Below are 27,429 nucleotides of genomic sequence, written 5' to 3' on the forward strand. Positions count from 1 at the left end.
TGGCTTTTTTCTTTTTTTTTTTTTTTTGTTAAAAGAACTGGCCTTGACATCTCTGAGGCTACAAAACTGCTTTTATTACATGAAGACTGGAACTCCCACATATTCATAGCTAGACATCTGAAGACTAGAATTCATGTCTTTAAATAACAGGGGGGAAAAGCTATTTCTGAATATACCTGATTTATCTTCAGTTCACAGAAAAAACAACGTTGAAGGACATAACAAAAGTAAAAATTCAGAGACATCAGGTGTCTACCCTTGAAATGCTGACAGTTAAATTCCATTTTTTTTTAAATCATCTTCATATAGAATCTCTAATCAAATCTCTTCCCACTGCAGATGAATTCTTGCAGGTACACAAAAACATAGAGCAAAGTACATGCTTCTATGCATATTTCCTCCCTCTGTCTTGATAGTCCCTAATGAACCTGTTTACAAAAGCAGCAAATGCACAAAGGACTGCAGCAATGTACAACCTAACCCTCCTATGACATGATGCAGTTTGTTACAAGGCCAAATACCGAAGAGCTACCAAGAGCTATGTCTCGTAGTAAACAATTTCAGGTGTGATAAGAAAGAACCAGATATTTAAAAAAAAAAAACAAACACACCACAAAAAACACAAACAAACCACCACCAAAACACCAAAAAACCAACCAGGAAAGTTACCAAAATCTGCAAAGCAAGTGGAGAAAGGGAGAGCAGAAGCAAAAGAAGAGGTCGGACCCAGGCTAGAACAAGGACAGACAGCAGCAGCTGTGTGCCAGAACACTGACCAGGAAAAACAGCTGAGAGGAATGAAGATGCATGTCAGTAAATCAGTCACTGAGAAAGAGAAGAAATATTATTAATACTAATGCAGTGAATAACTTCAGCAATTTCATATAGGCTAATTTTGCTACACAGCTTGAGCTTTCCCCTCTTACCCTCACAATCCTGCTTGAGGCAGGTGTGCTACACTAATACATACTCAATTTGGCACTTTAAGTTCATGCAGGTACTCTGTTGTCAGCACTGCTACCTTTCAGATATATCTTTCTTCCCCCCTACCCTCCAGAGAAAGTCAGCGTCCAGGCTAGAAATACACAGAGGTAAGCAAGCTGATAGTTGCACACTTCATATACGTGGTGCATTTAGCAGCTGCTGTGCTAAGGAAGCATGCACACTGAAAGTGCATGCATCAAGGAACTATCAGTCATCCGTCAGGATCTGCCTTCTGTAACATCACTGTGTTACATCTTCAAGAAGTAGATAATAACATGCTTTCCAAATCTGCAGGAAAATCTCATTAAAGGTGATTCAGTAAGATGGGAAAATGGCAACCTCAGTTCAGTTTCCTCCTCTCCCTGCACACATCCTTGTTTAACTACTTTATTTCAACCCAGGCTATCAGTGTGGCTCTTCGGACCTACTGACACAGACAGTATTAATGACTTTGTGAAGTCTACCTGGCCACTGTACTTTGAAAGGCTAGAGTTACACTAAGCAGGGAACAGAGTGCACACCAGCATCTGTGGCCAGAACATCTTCACCCAACACCTATGCTCCCCACCCCAAAGTATGTACTTCAATTTATTCCCCTAGGCCGGAAGCAATGGTATTCGAAACACTCCTGCTTCAGTATGTAAACAGCTCTAGTTAAACATGCAATCGTCTCTCTCTCTCTCTCTCTCTCTGTATGACTGGATTTATGTCCTTAACCATTTCCTCAATTTATAAAGTTATCTTACTTCATAGAGTTAAGACTATCCCAATCAGTAATCTAAAACAGTATCTTTTATATAACAATTTAAAATAAGTACATTTTCTGCACTTCATTAAACCTGAGGATCCAAAATTCCTGGCTTACAAAATTTTGTACTCAGTAATTTAAGAAGTGGGGGAGAATCCAATGTGGAACACAAAAATCTTCATTGTGCACTTTTGGGTAGAACTTCATTTCTTTCATAACATCTAGTTTAACTTTTTTGCTGCTATTTTACTGAAGCTTTCCCATTTTTTTCCATCAAGTTATAATCAACCATTTGCAGGAAACGGAACCAAACTAATATTACACAGACTTCTACAAAAAAATTTTATAGGATAATGTAAGTGCCACTCCAAAAATCAGAAATGTTTACTCAACAATCCTGCTCCAGGATGTTATTTCATTATTTTCATCAGACAGCAGACAACTTGTGGTTAGCCATTTATTTTTTATTTTTCCTGGTGTTCCTGTGTGGTCTTGTCAGGTGAGTCTATGGGAACACAAGCTGATGAAAAACACTCTACTTGCAACTGTAGATTTTGCAAACCTTCTATTTATTTTCCTCTGATATTACAAGATTAGTTGTACCAACCATTCTGAACACATCTCTCAGTGTTTATCATGTGATAACAGTATACTAAATCAGAAAGGCTCAATCATATTCCCCTATTGCTATTAACCACAGATTATATTGTACAGAGTCCACGCTCACCTAAGCCCTAACAGACAAACCAGAGGAAACTTTGAGAGCAAAGGCTAGTACTAGGTAGGTTTGTATTTTTACTGAAGATCATGAACCGCACACACACAAAAGGAAAAAAACAAAACAAAACAAAACAAAACAAAACAACCAAAAACCAAACCACACACCCAAGCAACAATGTCAAAACCTCCTGGTTAAAACTATCATTCATACTACAACACCACTTTCATGATGCACAACTATTTAAAAAATGCTAAGGAGGAATCAAGGTTAGCATGATGGCAACAGACACATCACTCACTGTGGCAAACAGCAAAATGAGGCTCCTCTTCTGATCCTCACACTGCTTCCAAGCTCTAAGCATCCTTCTTACTCTGGTACCCAAACCAGTACTATGGAAAACAGGCTGTTCAGGCTCTGGCAGACATGCCTAGCACAAGATGCAGTCACACTCTGCCATACAGAAAGAGAAAGCACTTGCCTTTGTTTGAGAGAGGAACTCACAGTAAATGTATTAAATTATATAATGTTCAGTTCACGTATACATTCTGATGTTTGGCGTGCAGCTCAAAGTAAGAAAAAATTCAACAGCAAAGCATACCATGTTACAGTAAAAGAATGCATCTATAGCAAGCTAATCATCATAATTATACCTATTTCTGCTGAACCACAGATTTTTATACCTAAAAAAATTTGAATTAAGTTGCCCTTACCTCCAATTTATTATTGTAACCATTTTCAAAGTCACGTCAATTACAGCCTGGAGATAGGATAACACCCTTGCCTGCCTGTCTGAATGGTCTCCACCTTCCCAATTAGCTCCACCTTCCCAATTATACAAGAAAATAGCCATCTTGACAAATGACATCAGTTCCAGTCACTGACTAGTGCAGGTTGCTACTAACCGGGAGCCCGGTGTGCTCCCACCCAGCCAGGAAAAGATTTGTTGCTACTGGCCTGAGGCTTGGAACTTCAGTTCCTCTCCTTTGCCATGTAAATGAAGCAGGATAATGTAAAATGGCTTAAGCACAAGGATCACATTCAGCTACAAGACCTAAAGCTCTTGTGGAAATGGAAATCAAACACAATAGACATTTATAAAGTTATTATACAGTGCCTGCTCTGTAGCTGATTAACTTGCTCATTCACCCAAGGACAAATAGTTAAACTATTATGTTGAGAAAAACAATTACATAAAATGCAACTTAACTGACCTGCTCCTTCCTTGTAGCTCAAAATAACTATTCACTTTGAATTTCCAAATAACAGTCGTAGTATTTCCCTGGCACTAAAATCAGGACCTCTTATCACAGTAAGTAAAGAAAAACTCACCAAAACATATGTTGAACTTGACTTTCATGATCCCTTTTTTTAAAGGCCCAAAGAATCCCACCTGAAACCCTAAATTCTTCCTTCTAATGACCAGGAAGCTCCACAAGCCCTTACTCTTCTTATCAAATCTCTCCAATCTCATCTGTATCACTTCACCAGGGTTCTTCAGTTTCCATTCTCTTGTCTGTTGCACCAAAGGTACTTTCATATTAGCACACTGGAAAAGTACTCTGTTCTCTCCCTTCTCTCAGAACAATGACAGTTTCCTTTAAAGCATTCGTAATTTGCACTCTATTGTAGCTTAGATTTCTTTTCTTGCACTTTTAGAGGATTTAATTCATTATCACAACAGCTACTGCTCCCTCTGCCCCACAGAAAAAAGAAAACATTCCTAGAACAGATTCTTCAAATAAAGCAAACTTCTAGATCACAGCAATTACAAAAGTAACGGTCCCATGGTACACTTGCCAAAACCTGAAATAATTTCATGGGAATGTACAACAAAATACAAGTGAGACTATAGAACACTCATTTCAAAGGCTCATCCTGGTTCTGACATCCAATTGTTCCAGTATGTTCTTCACTATTACAGAGCACATCACACAGTATATCAATACTGCTACTGAAATAAAATAAAACTTCTGAAGTATCTTCACTGCCTGGACATGTTTGTTTGCAGATCTGTGGACAAGGCAGATCTGCAGGCTGGTATTTTTATAAATGTTGTGAAGAGAAAACACAAATACTGTTTTTTCAAGACTTGAGCTGTGTCTCTGAACATGTATTAATGAAGAAAAGGTAATCGTTCAAAAGAAAGCTACCAAGTCTCCATCTAGCCAAAAGTATTAGTCAGCAGGTATTCATCACTCAACAGATTTCACTCAAAATACCAGGACCGTCAGAAGTTTTACTCTTTCAGGATCTTTGATCTGGCAAAGGAGGCTTCTTTACAAGCAGCAAGCCATTTGACAAAACCAAGCAACTAAGAGCAATCAGCGATACCACAGCATTGCGCAAATACAACCTGCAAGCGTACAGTTAGCTATTCAAGATTTGTATGTTGCCTTTTTAGTATATGTGACTTCCTTCATATAATGCAGTTCAGGGCAGGAAAACCTGTAAACTTTTCAGTCTGTTTTTATTGTTCAACCTGACACTATATATCAACGTAGCCCTTTCCCTCTCCTTTACAGCAAACGTACAATTTCCAAACGAGAACCCACTTTTCCACAAACACATAAAACTTTATTGACCAAACCACAGTCAGAACATACACTGTTCTCCCAAGCAAGAGCATACACAAGAGAAAGGGAACAAGAAAAAAAGAGAGAAGGAGAACTGCCTCTTGCTAACATTCTTTCAGCAAAAATTTATAATCCCTTAATTTTGCTATTCAAACAAACCTGATGCCTCCAGCCATAAAAAGCCTAGTACCTGTATGCTTGTTTTATTTGTTAATTTTCATTACACACATGGCTTTAAGGCAATAGAATTGTTTACAGGCTGCAACCCTCAGCAGCAGAGAAACCACAAGGAATTCACAGATGTGATTACCCTCTTCCAAGTTAAAAGCATTACTTCAGAAACATCAGCATATAAAATAGGTTGAATTGCTGAGGAACGAACATACCTTGGTTTGTCCACCAGCCAACTCTCCAGACGAACTGTTGTCAGCCTGGTTTAAACAAAGGGTTGCTTTAATTAGTGAAATATTACTAACTGACAGGGCAAATTCCAAAAATACTTCACTACAATTAGAAACCTTCCCCCCCCCCCATTAAAACAATTTTTAAATAGCATTTAACCCCTACACAGCCACATGGGTGTGCTCTAAGTATATCCATTTCTCCTCTGTACATCAAAAAACAGTTAAGTAAGCAATAAAAATGTTTCCCAAAGCATCTGAAAAAGCTTCCCAATATTATTACCAGAGGATCAAGGCAACATTTCATTTCAGTCCTGTTTCAGATCCCACTGGGACTGAAGTTATTGCAGTCTAGCTCTGCACTGAGTTTAACAGGAGGGGCGGGGGGGGGGGTGGGGGGGGGTGGGGGTGGTGCATAAAGGAAAGCGAAATGCCAAACAACTGTTCAAAACAGTTTTCAGTTCAGGTTAAGTTCAATTCACAGCTTAGTACTATACTGACTGTAGTTGTCACCTTCCCCTAGCTGCAATTAATTTTCCATCTTTTCACTTTCTAGAAACTGTTCAGTTATTCTTCCACCACCTTGAGCAACCTAACAGGCCACGGTTCACCATACGCTCACGAGACTCCAACCTGTCCCCGCACAGTCCCTCACGCAGCCACCAGCAAGTTGTGTTTATGCACGATAGCAACTTGAACCATGCAAATCAAAATCAGAATTTACTGCTGACAGAACAGGTAGTAAGACATCAACCAGTGCATATTTCTTTTAAACAAAGAAATATCATTCTGCAAGCAAATAAAGGGTGGAGCTTAGTATTTTTTTTCTTAGAAGAAGTGATAAAATCCTTTAAAGTTAAGCCAAACCAAGCCCTGGGATTTAGTAACCTGAACTACTATACTCTATACACTCAAGCATGACAAATGAATCTTTTCCATGCAAAACATGCACATATACAGAAGATAGTAATTGTATAATACCTGTAGAACAACATACAGATGCCCTTTTTGTTCTTACTGCTTGTATGTGTTGCATGTACAGACAGATGCCTTCAGACTAAATGAAATGTCTTGTCATAATGACATTTTGCAGAAAATTTAGGATCTATTCCTCTGCCTCTTTGGAGGATGGCTGTGTATAACTGTCTCTCTGTGACTGAGTGTGGTCACAGCAGCGTCCTCCGTGAAAAGGAGAGGACTGCTTATAGAATTCTTGGTTTATGTGAGGTATTCCCCAAACATAAGGCTCCCTGAACTGAGATTAAGATTAGATTCATGCAACTCAGTGTTCTAGTGACTCCAGTCCCAGGAAAGGTGATCCTGCAAGGTCATCTAAGTGAAAATTTCTAGCAGAATCAGACTACCTGGAATTTAGGCTTACACTTACAGCTGTCCAACTCATGCCATTATTTATAGCGGCCATAATTTCCAAGCATTACAGCCAACGTGAGCTTGTGTAGCCTATAACCTACAGCAGTGCTTGCTTACATCATGACCTATGCTATGACTTCCTCTTCAGTGTCGACTGATCTATCTAAATCAGGAAGCAAGTATTTCCACAGAGACAGCAAGATGCAATCATCTTCCAAGGACCTCCAAAGATCCTCATATAATAAGCCCTGATATCTAACACAGTTCTCAAAAGACTCATTTTTGCAGCTACTACACAGTTAATTTTCTTTCACTCACTCAATTTGCTTTAGTCATCAACTTCTTTTGTTCAACAGACATTTGTCAAGAAAGCAATTCAATTATTAGAAACCACTTAATGCTCCTGTAAAATGGTGGGATTTGTCAATTTTTCTTTCTTTTTTAAAACATTACCATATCACCTATGAAAGTCAAACGCAAGACCTCTCAGACATAAAAAAACCACCATGCTTTACTTGGTTTACTCAAATTTAACCTCAAATACACAAACTGGAGGCCCAGCCACCAGCAGGTGACAAAAAGTCACCTTGAATTTAAGGGGATTAAATCACCCCCAGAGCTTCTTTTAAAAAGGCCTCTGTGAGGTGGGTGAGAAGAGTCCTTGTACTCCTTCCTTAGGACCCCAAAGCAGCCAGAGTAAGCCACCAACTACAAAAGCAGAGAGATAAAGGAATAGTGTTGTATCTAATCAAAACTGAGCACGGACTACAATTATTCATCCTGGAACATGGCCAAACCCCTTGGTCAATCACATTTATGAACAAAATTCTGTGAGACCTTGAAGTAATCAAAGAGACAACAGCAACACTCCAAGTCAAAGCAAGCCCCTGAAATCTTTAAATGTGGATGTATAAGGAACACGGGAAAAATTCCACTAAATAAATACTATAAGCTTACGCCAGGACTCTGGCTGTTACATGCTGCTATTTTCTATCTTTAACAAGAAATAAAATCTTCACTTGTGGCATGATATACCCTCACAGAGACAAAAAGTTCCAAACAACACATGTGCACACACAAACCTTTCCAAAGCATCTTCTGGGGTGGGGGAAGAGATAGGAGATCAAATCTCTTTGTAATCTGACCAGTGCTATCTTACCTGCAGGATAAGCACCCAGGCAGAATTCTGAGAAAATCCAGTGTGAAGAAAATCCTCATACTTTTGGAAAATCTTGACTTAGAAGAACAACTTGAGAGGAGGCAGGGCAATACGAGTTCAACAGAACACAAGTTTAACAATCTTTAAGAAGTTTGGTTGAGAAACAGAGCATAATATTTGATATCACCAAATCCTTGTCTACTTTCAGGTCACTTAAATATATATAATAATTCCTACTCGTATTTAAGATATCTGAAGTTGAAATAAACAAGAAAAAACACTCCCATGAACATCATCAGGTTAACTATTGCAGATTATTGATGAAGAAAACTTTCCTAAACTCACTGAGGTTTCTACACAGTATCCATGTCCTACAGGCAACTACACTGTTATACACTGAGGCACAGGGGAGGCTGAGAGTGCTACTGAGCAATTTTACTTCCCTCACCCTGCAGAATACATGGTGTTCTGGATGCAAACACACATGGATTAGTGGCCATTTCTTCAAGAATCATAGCTTAAGTAAGAGTTGTGTAGCCCTGCTTCCCTTATACGTTTTTCTTGCATTCCCTCTATCTAGTCTGGAACTCCAGCTCAGCAGACAGAGCAATGTCTTCCTGCAGGCAAGAATGAACAATCTCTCCCCAATTACAGAGCCATGTGTGGGCTATGAGCAATTTTCCAAACATAAAAGAAAGGAGGGAATTCGCTATCCATATATTAACAAGCTAAAACAAGCCAACCTGCAGATGGAAAGGATCAAAGTGTCTGTTTGAGTCACCTCAAAATTAATCCCCTCCAGGAATGTTCACCACCTCCCCCCTCCCCCCACTACGTTCCCCCAGTCCCTCCCAGAGCAAAAAGTCAAGCTCAAAGAATGCATCTAGCTCTTTTAGATTAATATGATACTCCCCAGAATACTCACACCCTCCTTTTCTCTTTGAAAAACTATGTTCTTCCCCCTTCCCCCTCCATCCCCAGACACGCACACGCAGATAGCCGAGACACAATTTTATCCCCATTGTCTATCAAACATGATACTACGCTTCATCAAAAAGATTCACTGCAGGTTCAGGTTGAAAATGGCACCTGCATCACACAGATATGACTGTCCTTTCCAAATGCTAAAGCAGCAAAAGTAATATTTATCATCTGTAACACAGATTCTTTGAAGCAAATTTGCTTTATAAACAGGAAAAAGTGAATGTGAGAAACTAAAGATATTAGTAAAAGCAAATATACACATTATCACACGTATTCTTCTAGTATTTCCAGGATATTATTCACATTTCAGCTGCCACTGCTCAACTGTATTTTACACAATACCTTAGTTAGATGTCTAAAGGGCATCTGTGATGTCAAACTCTTCTACATCTTTCTCTTAGGCAAGCTGAAAACTATCATGATTTGGAGAGGGCCTGAAAAGAGATTCTTGTTCTGCTAAACTATGGACAAAAAAAGCTATATTCTTCCCAAAAAAGCCTAAAGCAGCTCAGTGTTAGCATAAACAGCCCAGTTTCATTCCTACAGAAGTGTCAAAATTCCCATTTTTCACAAAAGGTGTTAGAAACAGGAAACCTAGTAGCTGATGGGGTTGGTAAGAGCTACAAGAGCAACATTAATACAGCCAATTCTCACCACATCAGAACACTGGCCAGATTAAGGCGGCAATGCTACTGGGAGTTTACAAGCAAATCTATCCTGCTATCACCCACGTTACATCCATCACCTCCACTATCCTGAAGAGTGTATAATTTGGGAAATTGCCACGTACAGAATAATGTGGCTCACTGACAAGCAACATCAGTTGCTCCAACAACTCATGAAACAACACGAGTTGTGCCAGGCAGTGTTAACAGGAAGGAAGTGATGGACTGGGAACAGGTGCTTTACCTTCAAATTCCACCCGCTAAATCCATCCTTGGGCTTTGAATTTATCTCATTTCATTACCGCTCACAAGCTTGCCACTGCCTCCTTTGCAGAGAAGCTATACAGAAAATTAGATAAAAGGGAGCTAAGAGACAAACCATTTCAGCTACCATCCCACTGTTTGGATCTTGGAAATGTCAAAAGCTCCCTGCCTCACCACAGACCTCTGGAGAAACATGGACAAATGGCTTAGTTTTTCCATGCAGCTGTGTACCATCTCTAAAATGGAGATACCATTTTTTTTTTTTAAGATTGGGATGACATGCAGCTAAGTAACTTTGAGAAGGAGCATAAACTGTCCACAGTAACATATAACGTAACAGACAGGAACGAAGGTTAGTATATTTGTGCATGAACATACTTGAAATTTCAGCAGTACACCAGTTGCACTACACTTATAAAAGAAAGCTAGCAATAAAGGAGGAGGTACTCAGAGGACTGGTTTCTAAAATTATATCACATTTTTGGAAGCACTACTGTGTATATGAACACCAGAATTAATAGAAGAAAAGGTTTGGTTTTTTCTTCAGTGAACTAGTATATTTCTCTTTCCCCTTTAGAAAGTTTCAGTCATTTGGTTAGGAAACAAATTTGTATACAACTACTCATGATTAATCAATAATCTTGTTGCTACAACATGGGTAACTAACAGAATACAGCAGACCTTAAAAAAAAATTATTCTACTACAAATAATGAAGAGAAATACAAAAGGCATCTTGAAGTACTTCACCACCACCCGGTATAGACCTTATAGCCAAATAACGTATTATTTTTCAGAGTATCTTGCTGAAGTCTGTATGTGTAAAGTTCATCTGTCATTGCCCTCCCCCCCTCCATTTATTCATTACAAATACATCACCCTAAAAATTAAATCTTGATTCCTAGCAACAGACAAATAACTATAAGAGCCAAAACACAATCAAGAAATGCTCTTTCTGCTCCTGAAGTATGGAAAAGTCTGGGTTAAACATCAGATCTGCCAATTCTTAATCTCCATCAACACAAAGGCCTAACAGCATACGTAGACTCTGCGGCCCCGAAGTGATGTCAACTGTTGCATTTCCCAGGAACTCTATATTCAAAGGCCTATGCAGGTTGAAAATATCACCCCAGAAATGCTCTTTCCTTTCTTCTCTAGGACTTTTCATACTGCTTTTAAGCAGGAGTATTTTCATTTTTCCCGTGCTTTCCCACTGACCACCTCTCTCTTGAATACCTTCTCTCTTGCTGAATGCTGCTCAGCAATAATCACGATACCTAGGAAATTGTCTGTGCCTCTAGGCAACACGCCTAAAGCTGTGAAATCCTCAGTTTGTATTCTTGTAACCTCCGTCAGGTGAATTCATACTTTTCCCAATCATTAAATTTTGTCATTAATTAATGGATCCAGCTACACCTGAAATACTTCATTGTATCAGCCATATCACACTGAAGTTGCACTCAATCTTCATGTGAGCATAACACTTATCTTTCAGGAAGTGCAGGAGAGCTTCAGTTCTGAATACTGTAAGTCAGAGTTACTTGAACTGCAACTTCCAAATCTATTAGCATGTACAGCAAATTTCATGGCCATGGTAAACAAATAAAATTGGTGCCCAATTTGGTGTCATTAAGAAATAAATGGAGCAAGCTCACCACTCTCCCTGAGAGCTGTCAAAAGATAGTTAATGACTCATAGGAAAACCTTGATTTGCTCTGCACACATGCTTCATTTCCCTCACCACTTCAAGTACAATGAAGTGAAAAATTCTGCCTGCTTGAACACTCCTACTCTATTTTGAAATGTTTTTCCCTTCTCAGCTCTACAGGTCTTCAGAGCACTTATTCATTAGAGAACAACTATAAATAACTGTAACAGCAACCACATGAGTAAGCCAAAGCAAGTAAACTGAACAACCCAAAAATGTTTATACAGGCAATGCTCCCTCTACAAGCAAACTGTAAAAAAAGCATCCATTTCCTTGAAAGACTTGAAGGAGAAAGAAATTGTTCCAGGATGCCCAGGAAAGGAATGACATTCATGATACTCAGAATGCAAGCTGAAAGCAGAGGAACACGACTCAAAGCTCAGAAGTGCCATCAGGAAAGAGAAACCCTGTTTTCTCGCTGGCAAGGCTCTGATTCTCAAGAGTGACAAGGCCCTCCAGCTCTCAGCTCTTCATAAACTCCAAGCTTAAAAGGAATCACGAGGGCTTTCTGCCCGTTAAGAGCTTGCCCACCCCTATTAGCAGAACTGCCCAGCCTCCCCAAGCAGCTCACTTCACTGGGCCTCCCAGCAGGCAGCGCCCTTCCCTTCCTCTTCTCCCACAGCAGCAACACGCACAGCCCTGCTCTAAGCACAAGACGCACAATTCCACCTGGTTAAGCAACAACAGGCAGATGACACCCGAGAACCCGCAGTTGCTTTCCAAGAGGTAGGAACGATTATCGCCTCCAAAAAGGCAGAAAATGGATCCCAATGAGGCTAAGCAACAAACTTTTTCACTGTGTATCATTTTACGTTTCAAGCTATGATGACAATACCAGCATAAGCCAGTGACATGGAGAACGTGTAACAGTGAAGTCTGCTTTGCTTGAGTTTCAGTCCTATGCTCCAAGCATTAGTCACCACATTCTTTAAAAACAAAATAAAACCCAATCAAAAGAATCTATTAAAAGGAAGAAAAGCCATTACTCACATTTCATAACAGCTCAGCCTAACCATGTTTTCTATTAAGCAGAATAATTATGTTTTCATAAAATCTCACACCTGCAGGGAACACAGCTTCACTTAAAAGCACAACGATAAGGCACTAACCAGCTCAATTGGGTGTTTATATGAAGTGTTAATTCATTAAACCAGGAATGACAAGGTGCTTTCCCCTTCTCAAATGAGCACAAGCCATTAAAAAACAATTCTCAAAGATGCTTCTGATTATTTATCAGTTCCTTCTGGCAACACATTTCTTTAACCACACAATCACTGACTATTTTGATACTATTATCTAAAACTAGACTATGAATCAAGGTTTCAGTCCTGGTTTTCCCCAGAAGTACTGTTCTAGACTTGCAGATTCCAGATGTCACAACTGAACACAGCCACTCTCTCCCAATTAGCTCCCAAATTTTCTTTCTTGGGGAGTAGCACCCTATCTCCTGCAGGCCATAATCAAAGCTGAGGTGCCTCATGACCTAGTCTCTCATGTTCAGGAAAGGTCAGCTTGTTGAGACACTTCATGCCCCTAACGTACAAAAAGAATGGCTATTATCTCTTCAGGACAGAATGAGCATCTGCATTTCAAAATAAAACTGAGAGTAACAGCATGCATACACACAGGAAACACTCAAAGTGTTTCAGTTACAGGGAAATAAAAAGTCAAAACTGCATTTTAAAAAATTACTGTTCTCTTCAAAAGTACCTTTGCACAGCAAAGAAAGCAGGTATTTGACAAAAGAATACTCACAGCAAAAGCCAAAAGATTTTGGCACGCTACTCTTGTGCTTCCTGGGGGATGGAGTTCTAGCTGGCTTCTGGCATAATTCCTCTAGAGATTAGTTTCTTTAGCGAGAACTACAAATCCCATGATGCACCTCCTCAACTAACAATAAAACCATTCTGTTTCAGGAAAGCCACTACTTGGAGAAAAGTCCAGCGCTTACCAAGAGGGGGGAAAAAAAAACTTCACAAATGAAGCATATCCCATGAAGCAGCACAGAAGTAAAAGCAAAATATTAGATTGAAAATGCAAAATTTTTAAGCCTCAAAAGGCAAGAACTCTACGGAAGAAAATTAAGTTTCCAGCCAGAATTAAACCCATTTCTTCCCCTGCCCCATCATTAAGCGTCTTGAAACACATATATAATTTAATATAGACAGATGAATCTTAACATAAGATTCAAGCCTACACACTTAAGTATGCTTTTGTACAGCAGCCAGACAAAGGAGTGGCAAGATAGCTCTGAAGTATTTTAAGTAACCACATTATATAAGACAGAAAGAAATAAGACAAGTAAAGGAATATTGGCATCCATAAAAATACTGCAGAACATGAAAAGCTCTCCAAATAATGCAGAACAGCTGGACTCAAGCTGCAGCAAGGCCACTGCTGAGTATCTGCTGAAAGGGAACACCTGCAAGGTTACAAAAAGCACAAGACATGGAACTTTTTTCTGAAAATGACTCAGAATTATTGTCAGTCACTTCTTTCCAGAGTCGTAAGTTATATAGAAAGTGTATGAGACTTGCCAATATTTACTTGTCATATTTTACTTTCATATTGAAGATGCAATTCTAAAACAGGTGTATTGCTGATATTTGAAAAATACAATTTTGCTTTCAACAAACCGTAATCAAAGAGCAAGAGCAGCTAAGACAGAATAGCAGTTTTTTAGATGTTCATAATCTTACAGCTCAAAAAAATCCAGTATTTGGACTAGATAGGAGAAAGCAGAGAGGAATTTTAAGAAACAGACTAATAACAATCTCAGTGTTTTGTCTGAAATCTACTAATCTAAAAATTTATTACTTAAAATTCAGTCTACTACTAAAAACATACATCCTCCCCTCGAATTTGATCTTAAACACCCTAATCTATTGAAACTGTCACTGGAAATGCCAGGTTTCCCAGAAGCTGCAGGAATAGGTCATAAATTGTACTTGTCTTTTCATCTTCCAAATCAAATCCATCTCAACTGAAAATAAAAATAATTCTGAAGGCTGAGAGTTGCTGATAGATGCAAGAATAAGTGAATGACTGCAAAAAAAGATAGCACACGTCAGGAAAGGCTTATTTTTAATTACTGAGATATCTTGTGTTCATAAGGAAGTGTTTTCAGAGGTTCTTCAAACACAAATTAAATTGATTACATACTAAAATCAACAGCAATGAATTTAGCCATACACCTAGTCAGGTTCCAGGCTCTCACTTCTTGACCACAGCAACAGGCTGTGTGTTTATGAACTAAAATCAGGTAACAACTCCTTCATCAAACCCAAAGGGAACAGTTTGTTACCAAAATGCACGCAGCTGAAGTTTCCTCATATATAAATATAAAAAGGCAAATTACCCATAACCTGGCAAAAGTACAATGTCAGTAATTCGTAAAAAATTACATTTGGGTTGCAAACACTACAGAAAGGCTCAGATACACCAGGTAAACAAAACCTAACACATATGTTCAGGAAATCACACGTTCCCAGCCGTACAAGCGTGCAATATCCACAAAGATATTCTTTGCTCTCATAGTTGATATTTTCAGCTTAGTGACTGCTAGGAAAGCCACTAGCCACCTATTAATTAAATTAATTAAAAGCCACTATCACCTATTAATCATGAAAGCTAGACAAAACAAAAGCTTGCATGCACACAAGTTGTGTTTCCATGACTAATTCCTTTACAGTTTGGGGAAAACTCATAGAAGGCCTGTGGAACACAGATCATGTCGCCCTCTTCACTAGCCCCAGGAGGGGCAGAAAACAAGGACACCCACGATGTGGTACCGAGCCTAACACTGCTAGAGGTAGGTGTTACAAACCACCCCACCTCCAGAAGAAACCTCTAATGGAGTAATCCATTGTGCCTGGTATCAGCCAGGAATGCTTGAGCTATGCCTGGCCAGAGCACCTCTCAGTCTCTCCCGGTACAGCAATTCCACTTCATACTAAAGCACCAAGGCGGGAAGGGAAAAGTCTGCATGCACAGTATACAAAGGGGGAAGACCATAAGACCTCTAAGCCAGTACACTCTCCTGTGAAGTGGAAAGCTCAGGTTCAAGCTCCTGCTCTCCTTTGCAGATGAGCACCCCAAACACAGTGCTACAGTACCCATGTCTTCCTGGCTCCATGAATACTGGATTATTTACTACAATAGTCTAGTCTCAGATCCCAAAACCAACTTTTCCCCCATCCCTCCTTCCCAGTGGGATGCCCTCAATTCCCCCCACCCTTCCAACTACCAACTTTTCTGCCCGATAGCAACAAGTCATCTCCGCCAGACACTACAAACCCAGCTGTTGCCCTGAAACAGGAGGACTTATGCTAGCCAGCACAGAGGACTGAGCTACTGACACTGCAGCTGCCAGAGGACAGGAGGAAGAGGAAGACGAGGCAGCCACTTCTGCAAAGACAAGAAGCAACAGCAGCAACCTGACACTGACCAGGAGGCTGGAAGGAGGTGCCGAACATAGCATACTGGGCCTTCCTCATCCCCTCCAGAGAAAAGGTGGCAAGCCAGATGGAAGTGTCTCCTAGGCCACTTTCAACTGCAGCACTTGCTGAATCACTAAAACAGAGATACAGAAACCTGAGGGCAGAAAAAAGCCTCAAAATGTATTAATTGGGATGAATAGAAGTGATTAGGACACAAAAGTGTCCTAATTCAGCAAACAAGAAGCCTTGCAAAAACCTGAAGTTTTTGCCTGAGATATTTTCATGCTGAAAGACAGAAGGTGCAACGTGCTTTATTTTTTTTATTGGTGCAAAGAAACACTGCTACAGAAAATATTTCTGCAGAGACCCTCATAACCAACAAGACAATATTATGCAAATGTAAATAGCCCTCATCAAATTACATACTAGTGGCTTCTTTTTTCACCTTACCTTCTCAAATGAATTTTAGTAGTACTAGCTTCAGAAAAAGGGCAAGTATAGAAAGACCTATGGAAGAGGAAGCCAACCCATTTTACTTCAACTAAAAAGACAGCTGTAAATACACTTCTACCAATCAGAGGGAATGTGCTTACAAAACATACAGTCTGAGAAACGGTAAGCAAGGGACAAGAGGGCAGGATGGTACATTGAAAGTTTTATATATGGTCTAATGATTTTTTTCAAAACAAGGAAGAACTAAAAATTCACTTACATTGCAGGATTCCACAGTTTATCCAACTAAAATTACCTTCTTCAAGAAAAAAAAAAAATACAGCATTTTAATTGAAAGTAAAAACATATGTTTGCATGTTCAAGTCATGATCACTCACTTTTTCACTCTGTCGGCAAGCATACAGCTTTCAACGAACTGGGAGAAAAAAGATGACCTCAACCCTACATTTTTTGTTCGTTTCTGTGGTTAAGGCTTAAAAGATATCACCACCACCTTTGTCTTTCAGTAAATCAATACAAGACTGATAGATTAAATAAAAAAAGCTAATATCTAGAAATGCCTCCTGAATATGTAAACCTAATAGACTGCTCTCTAAACACCACCATTCTCTTTTTCATTCCCCAAAATCACAAATACATTCCTAAATGGATTAACATCCTCTTTCTGCCATCCCCAAAGCTAAGAGAATGTCTATGTAGCTTAAGGAACTACAAAGACATAACAGCATCTTCCCTTCCTCTGTCTCCGAGGCTCCTTAATTTCCTCAGATCTTTTCCAGTGGAGGTGCACTGGAAGCAGGCTGCATCAACACACCTGTCCATTAGATTACTGCAAATCAATCTGTCACCTTATGCCTCAAGCAATTCATTATCTCAATTCTGTTATCACACAGGTCTGTACCAGCAGGGTAATTAGATAGTAGCATGCGCAGGGGAAGGGGAAAAAAAAAAAAAAAAAAAGAAAGGTGAACACCTAGGCCCTGTGAAGCAAGGCAATGTTAATTTCCTATCGCTGGCAGATCACTACAACAGACCCTGCAGGCTATGGAAATTCTGCCTTAATACATCAAGCACAGAAAAGCTATACCCCCTTCCTGAACTTAAGAAGAGTGTGCAGGTCCAGTTACATTCTTAAACTACGCAAAAAAATTTAGCAACTTTAAAAGCACAGTTACATGGTGAAATATATCAATACAGGAGACTACCAAATCAAGTGAGGAAAAAAGGGAGCGGGGGCACTTAGATGCATGAAATGCATTACCATTATCACTGCAGGCTCTTCCACACTGCCATAAAGATAAACTAAGAAAACCTCCTGACTCATTCATTAGATGTAGCTTATTATGTTTATTCTGCCATTCCAAGCACTGCACTAAAGGATTAATTTTAAAAGCCAAAATGAATACAATGACGTTCACTCCCGTCACAGTGCTAGGAGTGTTGCAAGGAGCACGATAGCAGCCTGCTCTATCCCCAGGTGAGAAATATCATCTTCCAGGTTGTTTTTCTGAAACTCAGTTTTCATTCATCATCAAATGGCAGGCCTGACTTTGGGGACATTGGCCTGCCAAAACTTTAATAGCTTTGACATTTCCAGGACGCTTGCTTCCCCCCATCTTATTCTCTACCCCTCACTAAAATAATTTGCTGCTAAACACCTGCAAGTACTTATATGCAAATCCCTGTTACAGGCCTGCTGTGTAAGAAACAATTAAGCAGGGACCGAACTGACTTTCAGAGAGGCTGTACAGTCACCTGGCTTGCTTCTCGCCTTCCAGTCACAAAGGTGCTAAGGCCAGGAGAAAGAAAAAACAAAAAAAAACACCAACCCCAAACAAACAAACAAAAAAACCCAAAAAAAATCCCAAAACCAACCAAAAAAACCCCCAACAACAACAACAAAAAACCCCAACAATAACAAAAAAAGCCTGAACCACTAACTCACTCCCTGTCCCACACCTCTCCTATCACACACATCTTCCTTCATGGCTGGAGAGTCTCTATAAAGAGGGATTTTCCAAGAGAAGGTTCTTCAGCAATGGCTCAGGTGTATAAGTGATACATTCAGACTCTCGTTAGGATTTGGTAACTTCTGGTTACTTTCAGTCCTGTATTTGAGCCCTCCATATGGAAGGCACAGGATCTGCGGTTAACTTGACCTGCAAAGGTTCTTTTTTTCTAGGCTTCACTTCCTTGTTGCTGGTCAGTCTTAGCCTATCAATCCACCATAGTGCTAAAAAGGGCTGACATTTCTGAATGGTAAAAAACAGAAATTGTTCCACAGTACTATTTTACTCAAGCAATTCATTTTAATTCTTAAACCATGAACATGAGGTAAATTAGGACCTTACTTAACATCTGGATAAACACTTCCACTGTGATCTTCCCAACTTTACTCAATGACTCGGTGTCATAATTAGGAATCAGACTACCCCAGACTACCCCCAGGTTGCACGTAAAGGGCGAAAGTGTGGCAAAGCTGTACTTACAGCAATACATAACATTTTTCATATCACAAGAACACAATGACAAACAGTAATGTGCAAGCTGTTTCAGTACTTTTTTTTTCTCCACCCAAAAAAATAAAGCTGTAAATTTCTGACAAGTTTCGTGAAGCTGATCAATAAGGCACATTTAGTACTTGTTAGTATGGTAGGAATTGTACATTCTCAACAGGTATTCAGTAAGGATCAGAAGATTTTTCCAGTGTGCAAATGAGTTAACAATTTGATTCTTCAACTGGCAGCGAGAAAAACACCACTAGAAATTCTCACTAGGGATAAAACAGAACTCTAAGCCCTAAAATTAAATGCCTAACCAACCATTACACTTCTTGTAGTATGTTTAGTGACTTCTAGATTAATTTCCTTGTATTGCAAATGTTTGACCACATTTGGTTTTCCTTCATTACACCTGTTCCGCAATTTTAGCACTGCTTGCTGTTTTGGTTACCAACTCTGTTTTTGTTTTTGTTAAAGAGTATGTTTAGGAGACACACAAGTAATTATACTAACAATGTTTTACTCAAATACACCTCACCAATCTCTCCAAAATACCATCTCATTCTCTGTCATTTTGGTCATTTCCAGAGAAGGAAAGTCAGACACAGAAGAGATTAAGAAACTCTCCATCAGCTTTGTCAGACACAAAATAAATTGCTGTATTCTTGCAATCTTCTGCACTATTATATCACTATCTCAGTGATACCACATCTTCTGCCAGCCATAGAGCTTATGGTCAAAGAGAGAGATAAGCCAGAGGAATGACCCCACATGCCGCTCTGCCAGCGGCACAGCCAGAGAAGGAACCCACAACAGGGCTCCCTTCCTATGTTCCAGCCATAAATATTTTCTGCATGACCAGGAAACAAGAGCAGGCCAAAGGTAACGCCAACGGTAACGATATCCCAAAATATCACAGCTGTTCAGTAAAACAAAGTGTGAACTGCAGAAAGGTACCGTGGATTAAGTCAGAGATTGCAAGGAACACTGATGAAACCACTTGCAGCCATTGCCTTCTCTAAATAATTGTTCCCTGTGGCACATACACATCTATGCTGAAATGAAATGGATTGTTTTTAATTTAACACATGGAAAACTCTTGGCAATGCAGCACTGATTTGTGAGCACCTGTACTTCCAACAAATTAAATGACTAATTAAGCCTTCCAATAAACATTACTTATTAGAAGTAATCGATTTAATTACAACAAACAAAAAACCTCTTTTGGCTATATAGGATGAAAACCCCACTACTTCCAATATTTCACAGGTTCTATTTCACAGCTTCAAAGACATCAAGAATCTCATTAGTTTCAGCAAAAGCCCCACTTAGCCTTCTATACAATAGACTAACTGCAGCAGTTTCTTTTAAAAATTAGCCAGCTTAAGACATCTGTAATCATGGTGTTGAGCAGTATCCAGAAGTTTCCTATCAAACATCACATAAAATAGACCCAAAGTCTTGTTCGTGCAGCTACAGCCCTTGTGGCTCTCGTCACTGTTTCATTTCATACCCAGTAAAATGTAAACACTGCTATGAGAAATGTAATGACTACCACCAGGCACTCCTCAACACAAAAAAATAATATACTGTTTAACATTTAAACAGCATTTAAAAAAAAAAAAAGAGAGCATTTCAAACTACACAAAATGCTGTAACTATCACCTAATCCTAGGCTTGGAAATGAAACACTTGGTTGACGCACAACTCCTTACCACTCAGGACACAATCCCGACTTGGAGGATGACGGCTCTGGAGCCTGAGCCATCCGGCCTGCACTCCTGTCAGTACCAATGCCAAAAGCTGCTTACAACCTGGGCAGTTGTCAGAAGACACACAAAGATCCTGAACTCAATCCTCCATAAGGATAATTTATCTACAAAAAGCACCAGTAAACAACTAGAGATTTTGACCTTTCTGTAAAACAGCTGCCAGTTTTAGCCAGTGATTGCAAACCACTGTCAACAGTTAGAAGTTGGGCATCGGGAGAGATTCGGGTGGGTACCAAAGACAACACCATTTATCACAGACACCAGCCAAATGAGCTGCAGCGGTTTAGGGCAGCCCCAGCAGGGGCTGGCAGCGGACGGCGACCCGAGAAGCCGAGCGCGGGGGCGGCTCCGCACTGCCGGACGCACCTCAGCCCCGCACCGGGGGTTCCCCCTGCCTGACAAGCCCGCAGGTTTATGTAACTTTCCAGGAGAGAATCGCATGCTTCACCGCTAAGCTGCCCGGCATGGAGACACCCAGCCTGGCTACGGAGATACGGGAGCACCTTCCTGGGCCCTCAGCCAGACCCTGCCTGCGGACGGCGCAGCCCCCGGCCCGCCGCCGCCATCCTGCCCTCCCCGCTGCGGCGCTCCGCCACCTTTGCACTTCCCTTAACACGAACCCTTGAACGCTCTCCCAGTGGACGGCGTTCCCGAAGCCTCTCACCTGCCCCAGCCCCCGCCCGGCCCGCGCCGCCGGGGGCAAGCAGGCAGGCCCCGGGGGCGCTCCGGCCCGCCGCCGGGAACAACGCCCCTCCCCACCGTAAAGCGCCCCGGGGGCTAGAGCGCGGCCCCCCCACCCAGTCGCGGTTGGCCCCACAGCCGCCGCCTCCCCTCAGTCCGCGCCGCGGAGGCACCGCGGCCCGCCGACGGGCCTCCCTCCCCGCCGCCAGACCTCCTCCGCCCCACCAGGAACAAAGCCCCGCGCCGCCGCACCGGCCGGGCGCACTCCCACTCCCGTGGTTCCCGACGGCCGCCTAAGTTTACCTCGCTTCCCCAGCTCCGCGGCAGGGCAGGGCGGCTCGGCTGGAGAGCGGGAGCAGTGATCCCCCCCTCCCCCAGCGCCGCACACACTTGTTTTTATTTCCTACGGTCCCTCCCGCCGGGGAGAAACCTCCAGCGCCCCGATCAAGGCTGAGGAGGAGGCGGGGAAGAGGCGCGTAGCACCGCTCCCGGCTTGGGGAGGGGAGCCGCGGGGCAGCCCTGCCGGGCTGTGTCGTGCCCCGCTGCGCTCACCCTGGGGGCGACACCGCCCACCCCACCCCCGGCCCTGCTACCTGGCGGATCCCCCCCGCGGCCCCGGGACAGGCTTGACCCCCGGCCCGGGAGGCTCGTCGCTTGAGGGCGAGGGGTCTTCGGGCCGAGGGGAGCGCCGCCGCTCCGTAAGGCCCTGCAAGGCTGGGCTTTCCTAGCCTGTGCGCCGGCGGCTTTGAGGTTAAGTGTAAGGCTGGGAGCCGCAGCTCCGGGGGCACGAGCACTTACCTCTCTCCGGGACGGCCAGCCATGGCTGCCGGCAGAGGAGTGAGCTTAACAGCCCTGAGCAGCCACGTGCAAAGCGGCCGCAGTAAGGAGGCCAAAACCAGCTGGGTGTTGAGGGGCCCGCGCCTGCCTACGTTTCTCAGTACAACATCTGATGTGCCAAGACGATCCCCAAAATCGCAGCTCAGCCACTGCCTAAGGCCATACATTCCCTGTGTACACGTGTTCGTGCAAGTACAGTTCTTTACTGCGCTGACATTTATGCTATTTACACACCAAGAATTACCTCTCCTTTGAGGTAGCTCAAGAAAGGGCAGCTCCGCACCTGGAGTTCCTGCAGGATCCACAAACGAGGCACTGTCCTCTGGACCTGCTGGATCACAGCTGCTGCCGCTTGCAGAATGGGGTAACTTGCATGACATAAAAAACAGCCAAAGAGCAGGGCAGGGAGGAAATAGAGGTATTACTGTCCTTTTGCTCAGTATTTCAGAAAGCAAAAGTCTCACCCCGGATGCAAGAAATGAGAGTTCATGTTCTTCCTACGGTGAAGAATCTCATCCCCGAAGTTACTCTGAAACTTAGCTGAAACAGGCATAACCTGAGGCTCATTCCTTGCATTAAAACAAATAATCAAATATTCACTGAAGCAAAGTGGAATTTAACAGGATCGAGATGCCTAACCTGGATCACGCTATCAGCTGATAGCTGGGGCCTCACCTGAGAGGTGGATGCATATCACTACAAACAAAGGAAAGGATTTGAACATCCCTCTTATGACACGGACCCCACGGTAAATGGGGTGTCCATACCGATGTGACCTCTTTGTAGCTTGATCCAGAAACAAGCTCATGGAAGTGAATCCTAAGCAGGAACAGATACCTTACTCTATTACTCTTAGAGGCAGGATTTACAGCCAGCCCATTTCTAGCACTAGGCATCTCTCCCTGGCTGATTCAGGCAATACAGTGGTTAATATTTGCAAATCCTTTGGACTAAGCAGGAAGGACCCCCAAGAAACAGAGATGTCTAGAGATCCCAGAGCTGGGTTTCAAAGTTCAAATTTAAGTCTGTTCTTTGCAATGCTTCATATTATGGGAATAGGCAGACAGGTGACCGTATGGAAGGCAATGACATTCAAATATAGATACGTTACTTACCGAGAGATACCAATATAATGAACACTGAGCGAACAGAACACAAACTAGGTCCCAGACATGCTTAGTGTCTCACTTGGACAGGTTGGATAGGACTGTATTGTATTGCTAGGAAAGCTCTAGCATATTTAGAAGCCAGACATAATCAAAATCCTTTATTCATCATCACATCTTAAATTTCTTCTCTCCCTTTGTGCCAAGCAGAGAAAGAGAACATGTGTTACAAACCTTTTAGACATGTACATCTCACTGTTCTCTGAGATACAGTTTCTCTTAAACTTCCTGCTGAATCAATGCCATCTGCATGACCCCACTATATGGTTCATATTTAAATAATACCTAACATGTCCCTAAATCAAGCCAAGAGACTCTGGAAACAGGATCAAGCTCTTAAACAGCAGTGCTCAGGTGCACACAATCAGCACCTTCAAAGCCTCACAACATTTGGTGGTTTTCTTAAAGCTCCATCACATAGATCACATGATTACCGGAAAATTTCACCAACAAAACAAAAAAAAGAATTACAATCAGCTTCTAGCTTTCAAGCAAAAGTTTCAAAACTTGAAGGAAAGAAGGTAGAAATTATTATATTTTTAAAAATTTAAACTATCGTGTGATTTAGCACTCTGACACATGATTTTGAAATGCTTGCACTTTGGCAATACTTCATATACATGCAGATACCAGCTCGCAGATGCACGTATTTTTTTTTTTTTACACATAAATGACACTACCCAAAGAAAAAATTATTTCTTTTTGCATACCACCTGCAATACAATGTTAGAAAGTTCAGTATGTAGGGTTACTGCCACAGCGTTAGGTTAGCGTAACTGCATGTTCTTTACATTTTATAACACGTGGCTTTGACAAACAATATCTTCTTATATGTTTACATGCCTAATTATCACCTCTATATTCTGAATTCGTCCCCTCCTTGCTTTTCCTAGGAATGGTGAAGAATGGGAAGGGAGAGAGAAAATCTGTGTCTGTGTTTTAAAGAGCTTTACATGTATTTGAACCTGCCTAGAGGTGTAGTCAATGACCAAGTTAAACATTCATCTCAGATACACACTTGCTGAATCAAGGAATCTGCTGTGTGAAGGGAGTTGCTAAGCTAACCTACTAATCAAAATAGTCTTGCTTTCTACTTTAATGACACTACAAACACTTTTAAAAATTCCAGAGAATGCAGTAAGAGGAGTGATGGTAGTGACTCATACCTTTTACACGCTGCGGGTCACTTGCCTCTGATTTTCCATGGTGCTTTATTCTTAATGGTTTCTACAGAAGCACCAAAATCTGAGTAATGTATCAGGTAAACAAATAAAGCTTTTAAATCAGAATGAAGAGGGACTGCTTATCCTGAGTTGAAACTAACCATCACTGAGTTGAAACTAACCATCCACACTTGTCAGCAATCAAGAACTTGGAGAGTGAGTTAGCAGAAATCAGGGCACAGAAAAATGGTTTTCAGTCCTATCTACCTGTTGCCATTTTGCTTAAATAACACAAATCCAAACCAAAACAGTGTTCTTTCATGTGCATAAAATATATACAGTGGTGACATATGCTATGTTTATAACCACTCATAAAGGCATACAGATACACATCACATTTGTGTCAAGAGTACGTGACATATACCAAGCTTCCCTTGACCAAGGCTCCTAAAACTTGGTACACTCTTTCAAAGCAGGCCACCTAATACAAATTTGTAATCTGACTTCAGTGCCAGAGATCACAAAATAATAGTTTCTTTGGAGCTACTTAAAGCTATGTAACATAAACAGTAGCATAAGAATTTACAGTGTTTCATAAATGTCTCCCCAGAAGCTCTGTATTCTGGCTGAACAACCCCTAAATCCCAGTCTGTACTACAGGCTCACTATTCTTCATGCAACACTTATTTTGCTGCAATATGATTTTATCTTTCATTGGTAAGGCCTCTTCCCAAGATAACAAAGACAGGCAGTGAAGTTTTAGCTTTCTGCTAGAGTATTTTATAATGGAAGAGTTGTGAAATAAGTACTTTCTAGAAAAAACAATATTAAAAAAACTCCAAGAGAATATTCAGTTGATCAGCCCCGATTTTATTAAATCTGATCTAAAGCAAAACTATTGGTTCCCTCAGGAGAAGAGAAAATGGTTCGTGGATTACTCTGCTAATACAAAAATAAATTATAATCAGTACCTCAGAGTACTGCCAAAATGTGCGTTAGTTTCCCACATAAGCAGTTTACCAAGTTTTCTTTCAGGGGTACTTTTCTATGTATCTGCAAGTTAGGCAATTCCCGGAACCTACTGCTCTGTTTTGGAGAAGATTGCTAGGAAACTATCTTACTCAGATGATAGCTTAATCTTAACAAAAGACAGTGAGAAACAATTTCAAACTTAGCCTGAACTTTGGATCTTAAAATTATTTCCATAAGCAGTCAGTAAAAAAAAAGGGGGGGGGGGGGGCACAAATTAACAGCACTTACATTTTTATTTGCAACAAGAAAAAAAGCAGAATTCTCTGGTAACTAGGTTTTATTGTTTTCTATCATTTTCAAAAAAACCAAATCCTTATAGCTGCAGTGCTGTACAAGTAACAATCATCTCATTCATGTGCTGTTTACAGAACTGCCCCTGCATAGGCCAACTTTGGGCACTAAGCCACAGTTTCATATATTTTCAAGCTACCACACCAACTGACCATATTTACCCCTATGTTCTATGTTCTAGGAATCAACCCACATGACCTGTTTTGCATCACTGACCTACTGGTACGGAACATGATATCTGTGGTGGTCAAAAAGCTCACATTAAATCTGCTGACTTGTCAACCACACCAGTGGTTGTGTTACAGGTGTGGCAATGAAACATCAATCTACATTAACCTTCTGAAACAATTGGTACAAAACCAAAAGAGAAATATAAAATCTCTCTAAACTGTATGAATAACTTCAGTCCCTACCTACAGTGTGCTGCAGGAAAAAAAATCTATCATTAATCTTATTCTCATTTTGTACTCTGATTCTTTATGAAGAATGGACAAGGACAAGAATCTTGCACAGTATTTACAACATTTTGTCCTTGTACTAATTTACCACATTTTCCTAATAAATTATTGCATTTTTGCAGGTTATTAGCTTGCAAGGCAGAAGTAAGGGCATGTCTACATCGCCCACTACAGGATAGTATAGGCATGCTGAAAATAACCATAAAAAGTAGAAGTAGGACTATACAGTTTTAAGGTACGCTCATTTATATTATGATACAATGAGTACTGTATGTGTAATTATTCATGTCATCCAATACTTAACGCCCTGTGATATAACAAAAAATGCCTAGTACTTAACATTATCCGATAAACATTTTGCTGTTCTCCAGCTTCCTAGAACTGTTCCTCCTTTTTGTTTTTCTTGAAAGAACAAAAAAGCATTAAGAAGAAACTAGTGAGAAACAGTGCAATTGGCAAGTTTAAAAGTGAAATTGTGAAGGCTGCAGAAAAGCCTCTAATGCATTTTATAACTGATGCTTTGTATAACATATACTAGCACTACTATAGTCCAGAAAAAACTCCAACTCCAGAAGATGCTTTCAACACAAGTCTGGTGGTACTGAGTGAGGGAAGTCAACTGTTACTTTATACAGAGAAAACTGGTAGGAAAGAGAACTAAATGGAAAGTAAAACAGTTGCTGCTTTTTACTCTTCTCAGAACTCAATCAGTTCCTCTCATAGGACTCGTACAGAAGTTCCACACACAGGGATCAGTTGCACAATTCTTCAACTCTTGTGATGAGAGGCAACGATGAATCAAATGCCATGTCTCATACACTCAGTGCAACGTGACTGGAAATTTAGTGCAGAGCATACAAAAATTGCTGCAACTGGCTACACAAAGTTCAAGAAAACAGAGAACCAAGAGCATGATGTTGTAACACGCCTTTATCAAACTTCAGTGCATCGCTCCTTGTGTACTCTAAGCACTGGCAACTGCCTTGTTTTTGGTGGCACGGGAGCTTCAAAATGATATATTCCTCCTCCTCCACCTCCCTTCTTCACACAGGGAAACTGG

The 27,429-nt window shown here is 41.0% G+C and overlaps 1 protein-coding gene across 13 annotated transcripts in view; it reads right to left on the minus strand.

Annotated features, from left to right (window-relative positions):
- The window catches only part of TNS3 (tensin 3), a 243,433-nt gene that overhangs the window by 187,437 nt on the left and 28,567 nt on the right, over nucleotides 1-27,429 (minus strand). For 7 of the 13 annotated variants that reach the window (XM_075493665.1, XM_075493667.1, XM_075493664.1 and 4 more), the window contains one exon: nucleotides 5,413-5,457. The exons of 1 other annotated variant lie outside the window; for it this stretch is intronic. In XM_075493665.1, coding sequence (XP_075349780.1) covers nucleotides 5,413-5,457 — 45 coding nt within the window. Of the gene's footprint in view, nucleotides 1-2,751; nucleotides 2,904-5,412; nucleotides 5,458-21,725; nucleotides 21,868-27,429 lie in introns of those variants that run through there. 5 more of the 13 variants (XM_075493671.1, XM_075493668.1, XM_075493670.1 and 2 more) reach the window with 3 other exon arrangements.

The sequence above is a fragment of the Mycteria americana genome, chromosome 2 (assembly GCF_035582795.1).
Source record: "Mycteria americana isolate JAX WOST 10 ecotype Jacksonville Zoo and Gardens chromosome 2, USCA_MyAme_1.0, whole genome shotgun sequence".
Taxonomy (NCBI): Eukaryota; Metazoa; Chordata; class Aves; order Ciconiiformes; family Ciconiidae; genus Mycteria; species Mycteria americana.